We start from the raw sequence: 17,019 nt of genomic DNA, 5'->3' as shown, positions 1-17,019 counted from the left end.
GTCTTCTCCCTGCCATTATTTACCACAATGTCAAGCGGTGTCCTGCCGTAGGAGCTCACAGCATTGACGTCGACTCTCCTGTCCCTCAACAAGTACTCCACCGTCTCTTCGTTGGGGGCTGCGACCCCCAGGTGCAGCGGCGTCTGGCCGGTATGATCCGCCGCGTTGACGTCAATTCTCGGGTCCTGCAGCAGGCGGCCCAAGACATCTAGGTTTCCCTGCTGGACGGCCCAGTGCAGGGGTGTGCTGTGGTAGGGCGGGCCGAGATTCACTTCCGTGCGCTTGTCGTTTAGCAAGAGTTGCACGAGGGCCAAGTTTCCGTTTTGGACAGCGATGTGGAGGGCTGTGCGGTGGTATGGTGGGCCGATATTGACGTCCGATCTTTCATCCGAAAGGAGGATCCGCGCTATTACTACGAAGTCATGGTAGACGGCTTGGTGCAGCGGTGTCCAGCCTCGGTGGTTTTGTGCGTTCACAAGGATATTTGGGTCTGATAAGAGGACGCGCACCATAGTTTCGTTACCCGTGCTGGCAGCCAAGTGTAGCGGTGACCACCCCGTATTAAAAGTCGCGTTGACGTTGATCCGCTCGTCCACCATGAGTAGTAAGACCATCTCCAGGTGCTCCTTCTCCAGCGCAATCTGCAACGGCACTTCCCCGTTCTTGTCGGCGGGGTTGACCCTCGTCAAGGGGTTGCATAGTAGCAGTCTCGCCATTGAAACATCATTCCTCTTGACAGCCGCGATCAACGGCGCTCCACCAGCCCGCCCGTTCGGATCAACGTCTTTCCTCCCCAACAACAACCTGACGATATCTCGGCAACCCAAATTTGCCGCGATCCACAGCGGCGTTCCCCCAAGTTGTGCCCCTCTAAACATACAAGCATCCGCTTTAATACCGTACGCCAACAACGTCGCCACAACCCGCTCGCTGCGCGTCTCTTCGACCGCACGATTAAGCAGTAATCCGTCGTCGGCGAAGTCGAAGATCCCGCGGTCGACGAGACGCTTAACGAATTGCCAGTCATTCCGCTCTGCTGCATTGAAGAGCGCGCGGGCACCGAAGCACGGTGAGCGTGTGCGGAAGAGGCTTTCTAGGAGGACGTGCGGGATGAGGTTGGAAAGACGGCGGTTTACCCGTAATAGGGAGTTGAGTTGCGCCGGGGACAAGTCTTCAGTTATTTGCAGGATTATCTCGTTCGGGAGGGAGAGTAATGACATTGTTGTCGTTGTTGTTGTTTTGGTAAAATCCGGAGGAAGGTATACGGTAAGTGCGAGGAGGAAGAAGAGTGGGGAGAGATACTGGTAATAAGGTGAGGTGGGGTTGGGAGGAGAAGGATTGGTTCGAGCATGATCCCAGGCTCATTAAAGCTGAAGTGACACCAGGATCGCCGCCATGCCTTACTCGTACTGTAGTTATGCAAGATTCAAGATCTACTTGTAGTACTTGTGCGGTATCATACCGTAAGGGTCACGCGAGACCGCCATGCCTCGCCTTGGGATTTGAGGATTTCTACCTCGACCATGAGTTACTGTACAGTACTCGAGCACTGGTACCCTATACAAGTACCAGGTATCATACTGCGTAGCTAAGCCTCTCATGGAATACTCCGAGCTTCCCATAATTTAGCCTGCCGAGAATATCTAAACCCACCAAGAGCGCTGAGTCAGCGTGCCCGGCTACTGATCATCCAGTGGGCACCGTACCAGTACCATACAAGCACAGTACTCGTACTGTACTTTTACAGGACCAATGCTCTCGAGTGCTTTACTCGAGTATGATACGGTGCTCGTAGCTTCTGTGCTAGCAGGGGCGAGGTGGACTCGGTGGGACAATACCGGTACTGGTATTGTCAAAGCACAAGGCACTTCTTCGTCCGATGTACTCGTATCATACCATCCCCCATCATTGGTACAGAAACGCTCAAAAAGATTCTGTGGCAAAACCAACCAATTGTGAACTTGAACCTTTTATTTGGCCCACCAAAGCGGAGAACTGGATTCTCGAAGGGGGAAACTTTAGTTATGTGCTATCGGTAGCTGTCAGCGCGCCATAGGAGAGAGGTTATTATGATCATCGTATCATAATCTACCGTATGTGGTCGGTCGGACGGACTAGGGTTACCGGTAGCACCCGTGGCTGTTACGACAGTATCCTTCATAGCTCGTGGCTACCCGGAGATATATCCCTTTCAATTTTATACAAAGGTCCAAAATCCATGGTACTATACAAGAACGCGAAAGGAATAAATATTTAAATATTTAAATGGAAAAAATAAAAGAAGAAAAAGAAGGAAAGAAAACCTGGCCCGTTTTACCCCTACCGGTATATGAATGCATGAAGGAAAAGCATAAGTGAATAGAAAATAAAACCCAACCAAGCGCACAACTTTATACTTCCATTTTTCAAGGAAAACCAAATGCATCTGTAATCCATGGCACACCAAGATAGGATAGAACGGAGGGGAGAGATATATCGGCCAAATAACGGGCGATGACAGGTCAGAAGAAAAGTAGCAACTCATGAGAAGAAGTACTCACTCTTCCTAAGCAAGTTTACATCGAACAGACCCTATTGGAGCGACGTGAGTTAGAGGTGAGTTTGCTTTTTGAGTGAATGGGAGAGATTGAATTACCTTAGGCGGTAGGTCGGGGAACTTGAGCTCCACCCACACGTTCAATGTCGCAATGTGGGCCTGCTTAGGCTTTAAAGTTCCCTTGGCACTTCCGTTATCGCGAGGAATAGTATTTCCATCCTCGTCCAATTCCTTCCTTGCTCTTGATCTCTTCTTCGTGGATGCATCATCCAGATCTATATCCTCATCGCCAGCAGTGCCCAGCATCCTCGAGCCTTCTTCCATGCCCCCCAACACCATATCCTCATCAAGTGGGGCGCTCTCCTCATATCCGTCATCACTCTCCTCAGCCGGCCCCAGGATATCCTCCTGGTCCACAATCGATCCCTCATCCCCACTTTGATCACCCAAACTCGGAGAGCCATAATCGTTCACACTCAAACCAAGCTTACCAGTATTCTCCGCCAACTCGTTAACTTTGAGTCCCCCATACTTCTCCAAGATGACACTTGGGGTCACCATCTCCGCCGCTATCTTTCGGTCGTCGTGGTCGTGGCTTTGCATTAGAGCCCACCTCTTAAGTTCCCATTGGAGGTCCTCAACCGCTGTTAGTTTAGGGCGGCCGAGGTTCTCTATTGCGTAGTTTCTACGAGCCAATTTGATTCTCTTCCCACACGGAGTGTTTGCTATAACCTTAACGAGGGTTCTGAAACCTTTGTAACGCTCTTCGAATTCAGCCTTCAGGTTCTCTATAATATCCTTCCCATGCAATGCGACGAAGGAATCTCGCAGAATACGATTCATCTCGTCGACGTCTGAAGGGTGCGTCCAAAACGAGTCATGCACGCTAGCAAACGTTAGACCCGAGGCGTCGCAATTCAATGCCGAAAGCAGCATGTGCGAGGCGTCGAGGGAATGAATGAAGTTTGGGGGGAAGGCTGTCATCTGCTTTCTGCTATCCACTTTGTCGATGACGTAAGGATCGTTAATGTAAACGGTTTGCAGATTGGTAGAAATTGCGGCGGAGGCCACCTGTCGGTATGGCTGCACAACTGGTAACCTCAAAGGTGTAGTCCATACAACGCTTGTCATAAAGTGCACGCTATCCTCACCAGTCTTGGGATCCTTCAGGTGTTCCAATTGATTTGGTCGGACAGATCTAGAGATCCTTTTGGCGCACGTAACAAGCCAATCTTGAATCGCACTTGCACCGGTAAACATTTCTTGGATAGAATCGAAGACTTTTTTCGTCAAGTACAGGCTGAGCGCCGGGATATCCTTTTGATCAAGGCTTTCAATACATTTGAGCTGATTCTCAATCTGATTCCTCGCGCCAATGAAAGTAACGCCATAAACGTTTGTCATGACCGTTTGCTTAACCACCTTTCTAGTAACGAGGTCCTTTAACGCAACAGCCGCTGGAAGCCCGCGCTTCGCGTCAAGCTCAACGGAAGCCTTTACCAACTCCGCAACGCCCGTGTAAACATCCTGGGGCAAGTCTGAAGGTTCTAGGTTCACTTGTCTTGCACCAGCCACATCCCCCCCTAATGCCGCGTAATGCTGTAACCCGTTACATGTTCCATCCTGCGCAACCGGGATATGGCATTTGTATTCGTGCGGGTTATTTAACGATAAGGCTTCATTCAAGGCAAAACAGGACGCGAGCAATTGCCATGGGTCATCCGATTTCAGCCACCATCGATTGCCCTATGATTTGTTAGCTCGATAGGATGAGGAACACTGGTTTGAGATTTCCTTACTGTGAGAGGATTCTCAGCCGAATCGTGAATATTTTCAATATTTTCCTCGGTAAATGCCACGCGTTGCGAAAAACTAGCTTTATCATATCCCGCCAAATTTGCCAAGTGAATTTTCATCCATCTCAGGCCCGTTTCCCCCACTTCTTTCGCCTCGGAGAACATCAACAGACCTCTAGAAAGATCATTCCCAATATGATTGAGATTCGGTGGGATGGGATAGGCTCGGCCTCTGAAATCTATGTTATGCGGAAAATAGAATTCCTCAAATAGAAACTATCCATTCAATTAGTTCAGAGTCCGACACAACAGGCCATGAAGGAAATACTAACGGCTCTTGCAATCTCAACCTTGAAGTTAACATCACATCTTGTAGAGTGATTATTTTTTCGAGCTGTATTTACCCTCTTCATCTCTCGTGCCCATTCCCATCTAACCTTTGGGTCGGCGTTCGGCTCCGGCTCTAGTGGGAAATTAATATCCGGATTGAGCGCAGGGATTTTTGCAAATGCTTTCTCCTGATTCCAAACTTCCAGAACGACATCAAAAACCCTTCGGTTAATTCTCCAAGCGGTCCGACCCAGCACATCCAACCCAGCGAATAAGTGATCCAGGTGGCCCCTCTCTGCAGCGGCCTTAACGTATTGCCTTTGTTCGACGGATTCCCTGATACGAACAACCTTTGAGCGAGTATAGAAGTACCCCCCTTCATCCCAGTCAGTCCAAGGGAGGGGCCTAACAACCATCGGAAGGGATTTTCCTATCGCTGTAAAATTAAGGTCATCTGTGCCTAGTCGTTTGACTAGTTCAGGGTGAAGCTTGACAACTCCAAGCTTTCGGCCCCTCTGATACTCATAACAGTGTTGAAACGCCGGAAGATGCTGGACAATTTTTTCAGATGATTCAGTTCCTTCAGTTAATCCGGGCACTGCGGCTTCGACCGGAATTCTGGCAACATGAATAAGCATCGAAATTAAAACTCCGCCCAACTTTAAATAATCACCGAGTCAGTCTACCCCCCCAAGAAACATAGGATGCACTACGAAGGGTTAATACCTTGACCTTCACAGTATTAGGCCATTCGGGTATCTCTTCGAAGTCCAGATCACTCGCAGATTTACTTTTAGAAATCAAGTTCCTGAAAGCCGACCTATCTCGAAAGATCGTTTCCAATTCCGCTTTTGACATATTCGCGAAAAATCCTTCCCCCCTCTGCTTCGCAACTTCCTGAGCTTGATACTCCAACTCCACCTCTCTCCCAAGTTGTAGAACAGCCCGGGACGCCTTCAAACCGGCCCCTACACCATTGAGAGTGTGTGTTCGCAAGAGCTCGATTATTGTTATTGCAGCAAGCTTCTCCGGTTCTATTACTCGCATGAAAGGTCCATAAAAGCACCGATCCACCGCCCCAGCAGCCTTGGTCCCCGATTCCTCTGCGTGCTGGACCCGTTTGAGTTCTTCATGAATCAAAGGAACAAGCGCTTGATGCCATTCCCAGAGGAGGCTGTTGATCTCGGCATCCTGCTTGATAACGCCCCTCTCACTCAGACTCTCAAAATCCCTTTTCCATCGTTCCCGGGCGCTGTCGAACGCATGCTCTTCAAGCAATTTCTGCCTTTCAATTTGAAATTCCTTATCATTCAAATTTATGTCGTACTCTTGGAAGGGCATGTGGTCGGGATCAATTAATGACCTAAGTGAAGATTTAACAGCCGCCAGTCCCGGACCCTTCACCGGAGTAGGCTTCGCATCCGGGACCGCTAAAATCGGCGGTTCGAGACGAGACTTCCTCTGTTCCTTCATCATTTCTCGGCAAGTCGCACTGAGCTCGCCGATTCGCAAATGGCAAATCTATACTTATTAGTCTATCAGCACAGATGAAAGTCTTTTGTAGATCTCACCTTTGCTATTTTGAGAACTTCTTCATTATTCAACACAGCACTCTCGAGGACATCCACAATGTTCCTACCACTGTACCTCCATAAGTTTATATATTCCGCTAGATATCTCTTGCTCGCTTCCGCTGCAGGAATATTCAAGCTCCCCTTGAGTAATAGGGCAAAGGTGGTTGCATCCCCTTTGATTGAGTACTCAACTCTCATCTTGTTTTCGAACCACATGAAAAAGACTTTAAGCTCACTAAGATTACCGGAATCGCTATATTGATCCAACAGGGCCTTGAGAAAAATATTGTGAGCATCAACAAGAACCACAGTATCCCTTTCCTCTATACAATTTTTGGTGATTTGCTCTAGCATCAATTGTGCTCTTGCTAACACCCCAACTTTGATACAAGCGTTAAAGGTCGCAAGAACTTCGGCCTTATCGGATGAGACGCCCGCAGTTGACTTCCTCATACATTTCTCCTCCGGAGCGGCCGGGGGTTCGAATACTAAGAGCTGTGAAGGATCCAAGGGCTCTAAAGGCTCAATTGGAATAGAATATGGTGCTGCATCCCGTCTCAGCGGAGGGAATATAGCGGAGGTGTCAATATCTTCAAGCTCCAAGGCGGCGGCGGCGGTGGAGTAGGATCGATCGGTGTGTTTCGGGGGTGTTTCTGAAGGTAAACTAATAGCCCTCGCATTTGAAGAGGACCACCTAATCGGTTTGTGGTATACGTATGGCGAAGGGCATAGCCATGGTATACGAGGTGCCCCAGAGGTCAGTCGTACCCCAGAGCTCCGGCGCACAATTTGGCGGCGAATTCCTCTACCGACTGCTCGGAGCATGACAAGGGAGAAAGTATATGGATAGCAATGGTGGAAAAAATGAAGAGAAAAGTGCAATGAAGGAGGCGGACTTATGGGAAGAAAATGTAATTTTGAACGGAAAGAGTAGAGTTATAGGAAGAAATATCCACCTTGACAGTTGGCAGTGGGGTGGAGGGGCGAGAACGAGGAAATTAAAAACTAGGGGAGAAAAGAAAAAGAAAAAGAAAGGCCCTGGGCCGAAAGTTTCCTCAACAACAGAGCTCACGTGATATGCCAAGAGATGGGGAGCAGATAATTTTCAAAATATATTCCATTTTCTGCTCTTATTAAAATTGGTATCATACTCGAGTACATGCCCCACAGGGCCTAAAGGTATGGTTTTTTGTATAATAGCTGAAGCAAAGTACCCATGAATCAGCTTCATTATACGCATTTCCACCTATCAAGTGATATTTCATGATACCAGGAATGTGAACATTAGAAAATAAGTTACCACTTATGAGCAGAGGTCAAGTTATGAGCAGAGGTCAAGTACCGGTAAGGGATCTTTGGACCTCCATATCAACCCGAAAAAAATCATACTACGGTATGGTAAAATAAAGGAGTGGTATCATAAGTTATCTGTTTCCGGGCGGGCCAACCTTAATACAGGAAATCAAATAGTAAGGTATCATAACATGCTGCTATGTTTTTAGCTTTGAAAGCGCTCACGGGCACTGGAGGTCTTCCCGTAGGAATCTGGATAAATCTGAAAGTTAGAAACTCAGCTAGAACACAACTGCATTCCCGTTGCAAGGCATGGTTTCTAGATATCCAGATTTTTTCTATCGAGTAAAGATAAAAAAGAATCAGGGGGAAATTGAAAAAGAAGTAATAGGAGAGGAATATTATTGCTTATAAGTAAATTAACAATTTTGTAAGAAGTTCAATGTATAATAAAAATTGTGAAATAGGAGATATAGTGATGACAAAATGAACGAGTATTGATTGAACTACCAGATTGTGGTCAAACAAGTTACCTGACAGTGGAGGCTCCTTTTCCTATCACCGTACTACCTTTGTGTTTGAGTCAATATTTATCAAGTTGAGTCACTAATTAATGAAGAAAAGAATATGTCTCAAAAGCGAAATGTAAGTTCAGATTAAAGACAAAATATGGAAGTTGAAACTTACAGAAGAGAAATAGCTTCCTACATCTGAGTTGGAAATAGTGGCAGACTGCGTATTCTCACAGTACTCCTCTGAATCCTTATTCTCATCTCCTATCATACGATATAGTAAACTACTTGGATTCCTTACAAGCGAATTATTATAATAATGATTTTAATACTAATATTAGAAAACTTATAGACTTCTTGCTTGAGACTCCACCAGCTATTCGAGCTCTAGCATGTGGGTCAATTAATCACAAGATAGATTGCAGTCCAGAAAGTTAACTGGATATCTCTGAGTATGGATTTGAAACTAAAAAAAAAAAAAAATAAGAAACTAAGAGGTAAAAGAGCAACAGGCTCTTAGAATTTTATAAAAGGTGATAGGAGATATTAGGAATACCGAGATCTGATACCTAGGAACCACCCTAGGTAGGGTAACCTCTCCCGAAATCGAAATCTCAGGTCTCCAACACCCCCCTCCGGCCCCCTTATGGGGCCCGTGCGTCATCATACATATCGATCTAAGTTGCATCCTGTGAGTATTATACCACAGAATCGAAGGTGTTAAAATAACACCGTATACGTCGCCGCCATCCGTCTGACCGGATCCTGTTCGCAGGATATATAAGAGGGGACCTTCAGCTAGGTCTGGGAAGTATAACGGAGTGAATCCGTCAACTACCCAGAAAGTTACTAGGCTTCAAGGACGAGATATCTTTGGCATAGGCCGTAAGTAATGGGACATTTTCGCGCAAAGAGATGATGATGAATAGTAAAGGATCTTAATGAAAGACCAATACATTCACATCTACCCTACGATAACCAGAAGAGTCTGGAACTCCTGAAAATACTACCATCGAACCCAATGAAGTTCGAGGAGTGTTACAACTAGGTTCCGGTACATACTGCAACCGAAGGGGTGACTCCCAAACCGGTAACAGTAACCAGAATCCTATTACCCACGGCAACCAAGGGTTACCGACCGAGGGATTATCTACCAATCCTATGGAAAGGCTTCCTGGAGGCAAGTAGGAAGTCCTCCGGAAAAGACCTATCGGTTGGGTATGGAGTTATGAAGAGTTGAAGTTAGATGACCTAGAAAGTCGGTAATAACAACTATCTTCGCAGATGCAACCCACAGACGAAACTGATCATTTCGTCGACAAGGGAGACGATTGGAGCCAACACAGTTCGACTTGAGAATTGGGCCATTTGTCTAAAAAGACTCTCACCATCAGATAATTACTATTGGAAACAGCATGACTTCCAAATAGTCATACTATAATTATCAAAGAGGGTGTGATGATTTTCAGGGTCTCCAGGTGTTCGCACCTTGGAAGAAAACCCGACGTTGCGAGTTATATTGGAAAAAGGTACATGGTTGTATGTTAGTTAGATGTAGTCCGCGAACACTCAGACGCGGAATATAAATATCGAAGTGCCTCCCAAGCTTTAGACATCATCAAGCAACGGAGAAGAGACCTTAACAATATAATATTGTTCTTACGATTTTACTTTACTTTACTTTACTTCGCTCTTAGTAGTCATATACGAAACGAGTGAAGTCTGAGCCTTCCTAGACAATCTCTGTCTATAAAAACGAATCTCGATCGGCCTAGACAACACTGAAATCTATCAGGTTGTCTCCGCCTAACAGGAGAAGAGCATTGTCTGTGATTCAAAGGGTCAAGCCATTCGGAGCAAATAAGTGGGAGCAGGTATCAACTCAGTATAATATGATATCTCAAAGTGAGAAGCATAATGAAAGAGATGCTGACTTCTTGTAAAAAATATTATAAATATAAGATTAGAGAAGGACTTTCAAGGCCACAGGAGACCCTAATTTGAGTTGGAAACTTCATGAGGTTAAACTTATAAGACAGGAAATTGATGGCTTGCTTCAAATGGGTAGTATTGAAGATAATTATGATGATGGTAAGAATGAGGACGATGAGATTGACATACTTAGTATTAGAGAGTCTGATCATGATAATACCAGTATACATAAATATTTAATTTGTATACTAATATATGAGAAAAAAACTAACTGGAAATTAGGAGACAATGATGAGAGTTTGGACAGTAGAGTAGGTAGAGATGAATATTCTCTAGAGATTTAGAGTTAATAGGAAAAATCGGTATATAGTAGGAATAAGGCACCTGAAAGTTTACATTGTCTAATTCAATTTTACAAGTAAGTGAAGCTAAATATTCCCATGAATAGCACCAGGAGGAGAAATAAAAAAGGCCATCAAAGTCTCCACCGTTACCTACAGTAGAGAAAAAGTCTCCAAAAGTCACAATGTCAATTGAACGCAATAATTGCCAGCAACTAACAACCACTTCAAATGCAAACCAGTTGCTTTCCCAAATAATATCTGCAATTGAAAAAGATTCTGAAAAAAGAGAGAGTGATTGCGAAGCTATTCAGGTGGTACAAATAGCATTGGAAAAATGTGAGGAAAGGTATGACAGGTTGGAATCTTAGTATGATCTGTTGAAGGAAAGATGTTACCAATCAGAGGATGAAAACAAGTAGTTGTATGAAGAAATCATGTGGATTCATGGCTAAATCATATATGATGCTTAGTTATTTTCACTTACTTCTACTCTCTACTCACAAGCTCTATATGTAACATACCTCCTCTCAATGCCTAAATATTAAGCTAATTGCAGCTGACCTTATTTCTCTTGTCATGAGCACCCTACTAGAACATGGCTTACTAAGCAAATATCTATACTGGTTAGTCCAGCAAGTGAGCCTTTGCTCCCAAATATTTATATACTCTTCAACCAATACCATGTTTTTCATTTCCTACAACATACTCTGGTGTTGAGCGAAATGTAAATTCTGGGCACTTTCATACTTCTCTTTTTCCAAAGGGTACTGGATTTCTATGGGCTCGAAAGCTTCATTTCGCCTCTCAGTAGAGTCTTTACATAATTCTCTCCAGACGGAATTGGTAATGATAAATAGATCCTTGACTTCCAGGTCACCGATACAGATCGCCCAATAGAACTTGCCTTCTGTGATTCCTAGTATATCGATGTCACACTTGATCTAGTCCTCAAGGGCTTGTGTGATAGAGTTGAGATGTTCTGGGAAGAGTGTGTAGTGAATATGTTCTAGAGTTTTGATAACTGTATTCACGTGTTCTTGCCAGAAGTAATATACTATCAGGAAACAGAAAGTATTGAAGAAAAAGAAAACACATACTTGATATATATAGTGACCACGATGAAGATAGATTACTTTATAGCAGCTCAGGATTGGTATTTGAGCTTGGTGATGTGGTGGTCTACTTGTAATTCGTCAATCATGAATTTTCCAGTTTGATGGAACTTAAGGAAGTCTCAGACCAACTGGTATTTTAGGTAGTCATTGCTCCAACTGCTTCGTAGATTTTAGACTTCATCGGTAGGGTTTTTATAGTGGATATAATTACAACCACTTTCATCTTTCTAATTTAACACTTCTCTGTGACACCCTCCCCATCTACTACCACAATCATTTTATCCAGAATACCCATTCAGAATTATGTTATTTTCCTTGTTTTCTCTCTTCCAAATATTGCAGCTAGTTTTAGAAATAATTCCTAAGGGATAGATTTAATATAACCCCATTGCAACCAGTTGTACCAGAGCAAGCTTTATGGGTATCTAGCATAGCTACCTGTAGGTCCAGTGAGTTAGACAGCAATGTTCTTGTAGCAATGGTATCTGTTATCCCACTATCAATAATTACTACATCAATGAGAGTTGGAAAGGTAAGAGGTTATTGTGTGAATACTGGTAGGTGGCCAGATAACCAGAAATATGATATGAGATTAGAAACTGGCTGTCTGGGGGAGGTTGAAAGTATGTCTGTAAGAGATTCCAGGTAGGAATTGAAGTTTAGTAAGACTAGCTTAGTTAGTGGAGAAATGGTAGAGCTCATTGTATAGTATTATAATGATTTTACAGTTAAGAATGGCTTTGGTGATGGATTGTGTTAGGTTGGGGGAGAAGGAGAGAGGTAGTTCAGCGGGTGACAGTTGCACGATGGTAGGAGAAGTTGAAGTCTGATACTACTGTATGGCCTTTTTGTAATAGGTTAGTTGATTTAAAAGAAGCAATAGAGGAAGTTAGAAGGAGAGAGACTGGCTGGTAGTACTACCACATAAGTTGTCGAAATAGATCTGCCAATTGGATCAGTAGCAAATAGCTTTTAGAAAGTAGTTTCCTATTTCTCTATTGGCAAGTATATATGAGTCATATAGTTTTAGGACTTACCTCTGATAAGAGTTAGTTGTAGTTTCTGCATAGTGCTTAGTGTCAAGAATGTTAAGATATAAATATATAGTAATAACAAATCCAGTCATTTTTCATAATATCAGAAAACAATAATTCTTTAAACGCAGTATATATTCCACTACCCTGCCAGATTTCCTCATAAACTATGTGTATTTGATTTATCCCTTCAATGCATATGTAAATTCTGTAGCTGTGTACATACTTCCAGTAGCCGATAGTGGTATTCTGTATCCTAAGCCAGTATTGGTAACTTTAATATTCCAATAGAGCCTTGTAAGCATCGCATTCCCCACTCTGCTACCTGTCGTACCGAGACCAGTTGCTCATTAAACTTAATAAACTGATAGCAAGAAGCAGTATTACTAGGATAGCTGTTAGAATTCGATTTTAGAGGGGTGATTATTTGACCAACTAGGTCCTTAGAGGTAGGAAAGGTAGTATCTCCAATTACCCAATAACTTTCTGGCACGTGATGTAGTAGCCTAGCAAATAGGTCGGGAGATACTGCTGCATTATGCCAACTACCTGGAGCATTCATAGTAGTATGAATAATTGTACTATCAAGTGCAAATACAAATATATTAGAGGTAAAGTGTGCTAAACACCAGCTATTGTAATAGGCATTTTGCAAGTCATTATTTGCTACAGTTGCAATTAGAAGATGACAGCTATCAATAAAACAAATAACATGTTGTAAGAGAGGATGTCAGTGCTGGATAAGGGAGGAATACTGATCACATTACTGTTTTGTTGGCCAGGTAACTCGTGCCTCATAGAAGGTCCACAATACTGCTTGTAAAATTAATAAAGCCCAATTTCGATACCTTAAACACACTGTAGGAGTTATGCCAAAATCATTTAAAGACTATAATCGACCATTGTTAAGTTAAGGTGATGTAAGATAAGGCCTAAAGTACCAGTGGAAGTCAAGGATCAATGATGCATCCAGGCTTTTGCACTCGACACAACATTATCTTGTAGGATAGGTATAGTATTCCAAGCAGTCTCAAAGCCTGAGTCTAGTAATTGCTGAAAAACAGAAACTCCAATTCCCATTATCCAAATAAATGCACTATTATCCTTTGACACATAGATGTACTCCCATGCAGTTGCTGACCAGGAAAATGGACTGAGGTTACTCCGTGTTAGATAGAAGCGATTTTGTCACTTTTGTCATTGAGCATGGCTTCGATGGATAATAATGAATAGAGGAGAATTCTCTTCTGAAGAAACTGCTTTATCAGGACTGATAGACGGTAGAAAAAAAGTTTGGTTTCTTTCTTCCTATAGTCAACAACTCAGTTATCTATATGCCAAGTTATTTATTTATACCGGAGACTGATATCATTTTCATCAGATTCAGCATAATCTGGAGGATTCCTTATCCAATCACCTCTTCATTTCCAAACTTTTTAAAGTCCTAAATCTGAACCACCCCTCCCCCCCCTAGTTCAGACTTTTGTCAGATTAAGAATCTAAGAAGAGCGTTTTCAGATTTTAGCGCAAAATTTTGACAAGACCCTTTCCAGATTCCTACGGGAAGACCTCCACTGGGCGGTATTACAGATATTTCATACTCGCCACACCTCTCACAAGTGCCTGCCAAAATTATGACATTCCTTGGCGCTCTTGCTTAGTAATAACAAACTGCGATCTACCCAATGATAAGTTACCGGTACCGTGCTGTCTTCAAGTACGGTACCGGTATTCCTCTTCCTCCCACCGGTACTCGTAGTCTATTGGTTTCGCATAAGGTAACCCTCTTACCCCCTCTGTTGCGCCAAGCCCGGCCGAACCTGTGGTATCATACCATCTTCCCTGAGGTAACTTAACCATACCTTTACAACTTCTTTCCTCAACCCACATTCGCCCTTCTACCTTTTCTTCTAAAATAATAATAATTGAAATCGCAAGGGTATTCAGAGGGCCACCAATATGGCTGAATCATCACTTGCTGCTGACCTGCTAGCCGACTTTAACGATGATTCTGACAATGACGAGGATTTGGACTTAGAGAATGCGGATCTAAACGTTCCAGAGACCGGTATTCGTTCCAAATCCCGTGACCTTGGATTGGATGGTGATGAGGAGGATGATGAGGACGAAGAGATGGGGGGAATAGAAGGTGCTGAGGGGAGTGTGGGAAATGGTGCTAGATTACGGAGACGTTCGGAGTCCGAGCTCGCAGATGACGATGATGAAGAGGCGAGGAAGGCAAAAGTAGAAAAGATGCACCTTGGTGGGGTTGATGATGTTCGCAGTGTGGCAGGTTTGATGAAGGTTCTTGAGCCTGTCCTGGAGGTACGCGATCATCCTACTTATTCTCCATGCTCCATTGAGCTACGCGCTGACTCTTAATGGAAATAAGAAAATTCAATACTACAAAAACCTCCCACCGGCCAAGGGACCCCAAGGAAATGTCGAGGATAACCCCGAGTACAAGCTGCTTGTCCAATCTAATGCGCACGCCGTATCCATTGATAATGAGATCATTCTCGTTCACAAATTTATTCGCGACCACTACGCCGTGAGATTTCCTGAACTGGAAAACTTAGTTACCAATCCTTTGGACTATGCTAAGACAGTTTCTATAATCGGTAACGAGTTGGACATCAAAAACCTTGAGGCCCGTAACGGGAATCGGCTACGACAGGTCTTGGATGGGCCGACGTTGATGGTGGTGACAGTTGAAGCTACGACCACCTCCGGTCGCGACTTGACGGAGAAGGAGTTGACGGTCACAGTGAGAGCCTGTGAAATGACACAAGCCCTTGACTCAGCCAAACGAACCATCACGGCTTACGTCGAATCTCGAATGTCCATGTTCGCCCCTAATACCTCTGCTATTGTTGGCTCTCAAACTGCAGCTCAGCTCATCAACTTTGCCGGTGGGCTGCGCGGTCTTGCTGCTACACCAGCTTGCAACATTGCTGCTCTAGGGTCTAGACGCCAGACTCAAACGGGGCTAGCAACAAACATTGGCATTCGACAACAGGGCTATATATTCCACTCACCTATAATTCGGGAAATACCTACGGACCTAAAGGTTCAAGCCATGCGAATAGTATCCGCGAAACTTATCCTCGCGGCTCGAGTTGACTTCTCGCACTCATCTCCTGATGGATCCCAAGGCGAGGACCTCAAAGAACAGGTCTTGGAAAAGCTCGAGAAACTCACTATTCCCCCACCTAACAAAGGACCCAAGGCTCTACCAGCGCCTGACGATAAACCGGCACGTAAGCGTGGAGGTCGTAGGGCACGAAAGGCAAAGGAAGCAACTGCCATGACTGATCTCCGCAAGGCTCAGAATCGTATGGCATTTGGCAAACAAGAGGAAGAGACAGGCTATGGTGTCGGTGATTCCACCAAGGGCCTTGGCATGATTGGCCAGGAACAGAATGGTCGCATTAGGGCTCTGCAGGTCGACCAGCGAACCCGTGCAAAGATGGGCAAATACAACCCTGGATGGGCTGGCGCGGCGCCAGTCGGAGGTACGCAGTCTATACTAGGCACACGATCCAGCAATGGGCCAGGCCTTGCGGCGTTGGGTGGTGGTGGAAGGAGTTCTTTTGGCGCCCCAATGGGCTTGGGAAGTGGTACAGCTAGTAGTCTTGCATTTACCCCTGTGCAGGGCATCGAGTTGATTGATCCCAAAGTCGCTGCTGAGAGAAAACGGAAAGCCGCGGCCGAAGACGACAGGTACTTTGCTGGGGGCACTTTCAGCATGGTGGGTAGTGGCGGGTCGAGCGTCATGCCCCACAAGGAACAGGGAATTGGCAGAGGAAAGAATTCCGGGATGATGCTACCACCACCATTGCCCAAGAAGTGATTCGGTAGAGGATTCGGTGCCAAAAGCATGAGTTTTTGGTTTGTGTCCTCTAGGGAAGTCAGAGGTCTTTGGACGGCGTTCTTGTTGTTTAATGATGGTACCCCTTTTCCCATTGCTTTCCCTTCCTTTTTTTTTTTTTATTTCCTTCCTTTTTTTCCCTTTCTTCTCTGTGCTTGTGACGATTGTATGTTTACACGGCAGTAGTATTTTTAGTTCAGATTAGAGGGGGTTCAATATTTCAATTGCACTTTGAGGGAGGGACCCGAGAGGTAAAATATCATCGCACCCACACCAGCACAGCACCCATACCAGTACCGGTATTATGAACTAAGTTACCGCACAATCATACTCGAGTACACGTAGAGTGCCGTATAGTACCTCACGGTATGGTATAGGTACTTGTACGAGTCCTCTCACCTAAGACTTTTGCCCGTACTTTCGTTCTCGTATTCTAAGCGCGACATCTTCTCGCATATTTACTATGAGGGATTTCAATATGCTCTAGAGCATGATTTGTGACTAAATTTTCTCGCGTGAAGGGCTTACGCGTCCAAAGCTCGATATGAGAATGGTGAAGTTGTCTGTAACTCGCATTATTCTCTCCCCGTTGCCAAGACGGTAGAAGTATTGTTCTAGGATAATTATATTCCTGTGTCGGTATTGGATTAAGCTAAGTTTGCAGTTATCATACTGTAGCTAT

At 44.5% G+C, this 17,019-nt stretch overlaps 2 protein-coding genes; one reads left to right on the top strand and one right to left on the bottom strand.

Moving 5' to 3' along the window:
• Positions 1-2,171: 2,171 nt before the first annotated feature.
• Positions 2,172-7,061, bottom strand: GSTUM_00011240001 (uncharacterized protein; the record flags this gene model as incomplete). XM_002841795.2 has 6 exons in its annotated part: positions 2,172-2,571; positions 2,636-4,282; positions 4,336-4,608; positions 4,665-5,321; positions 5,389-6,183; positions 6,234-7,061. The coding sequence occupies 6 exons, from the start codon at positions 7,059-7,061 to the stop codon at positions 2,521-2,523; spliced, it is 4,251 nt and encodes a 1,416-aa protein (XP_002841841.1). The 3' UTR covers positions 2,172-2,520.
• Positions 7,062-14,221: 7,160 nt separating this feature from the next.
• On the top strand, positions 14,222-16,565 carry GSTUM_00011239001 (uncharacterized protein). XM_002841794.2 has 2 exons: positions 14,222-14,791; positions 14,859-16,565. The coding sequence occupies exons 1-2, from the start codon at positions 14,426-14,428 to the stop codon at positions 16,317-16,319; spliced, it is 1,827 nt and encodes a 608-aa protein (XP_002841840.1). The 5' UTR covers positions 14,222-14,425; the 3' UTR covers positions 16,320-16,565.
• The last annotated feature ends 454 nt before the right edge of the window (positions 16,566-17,019 follow it).

The sequence above is a fragment of the Tuber melanosporum genome (assembly GCF_000151645.1).
Source record: "Tuber melanosporum whole genome shotgun sequence assembly, scaffold_80, strain Mel28".
Taxonomy (NCBI): Eukaryota; Fungi; Ascomycota; class Pezizomycetes; order Pezizales; family Tuberaceae; genus Tuber; species Tuber melanosporum.
This window is presented reverse-complemented; position numbering and strand designations above follow the sequence as displayed.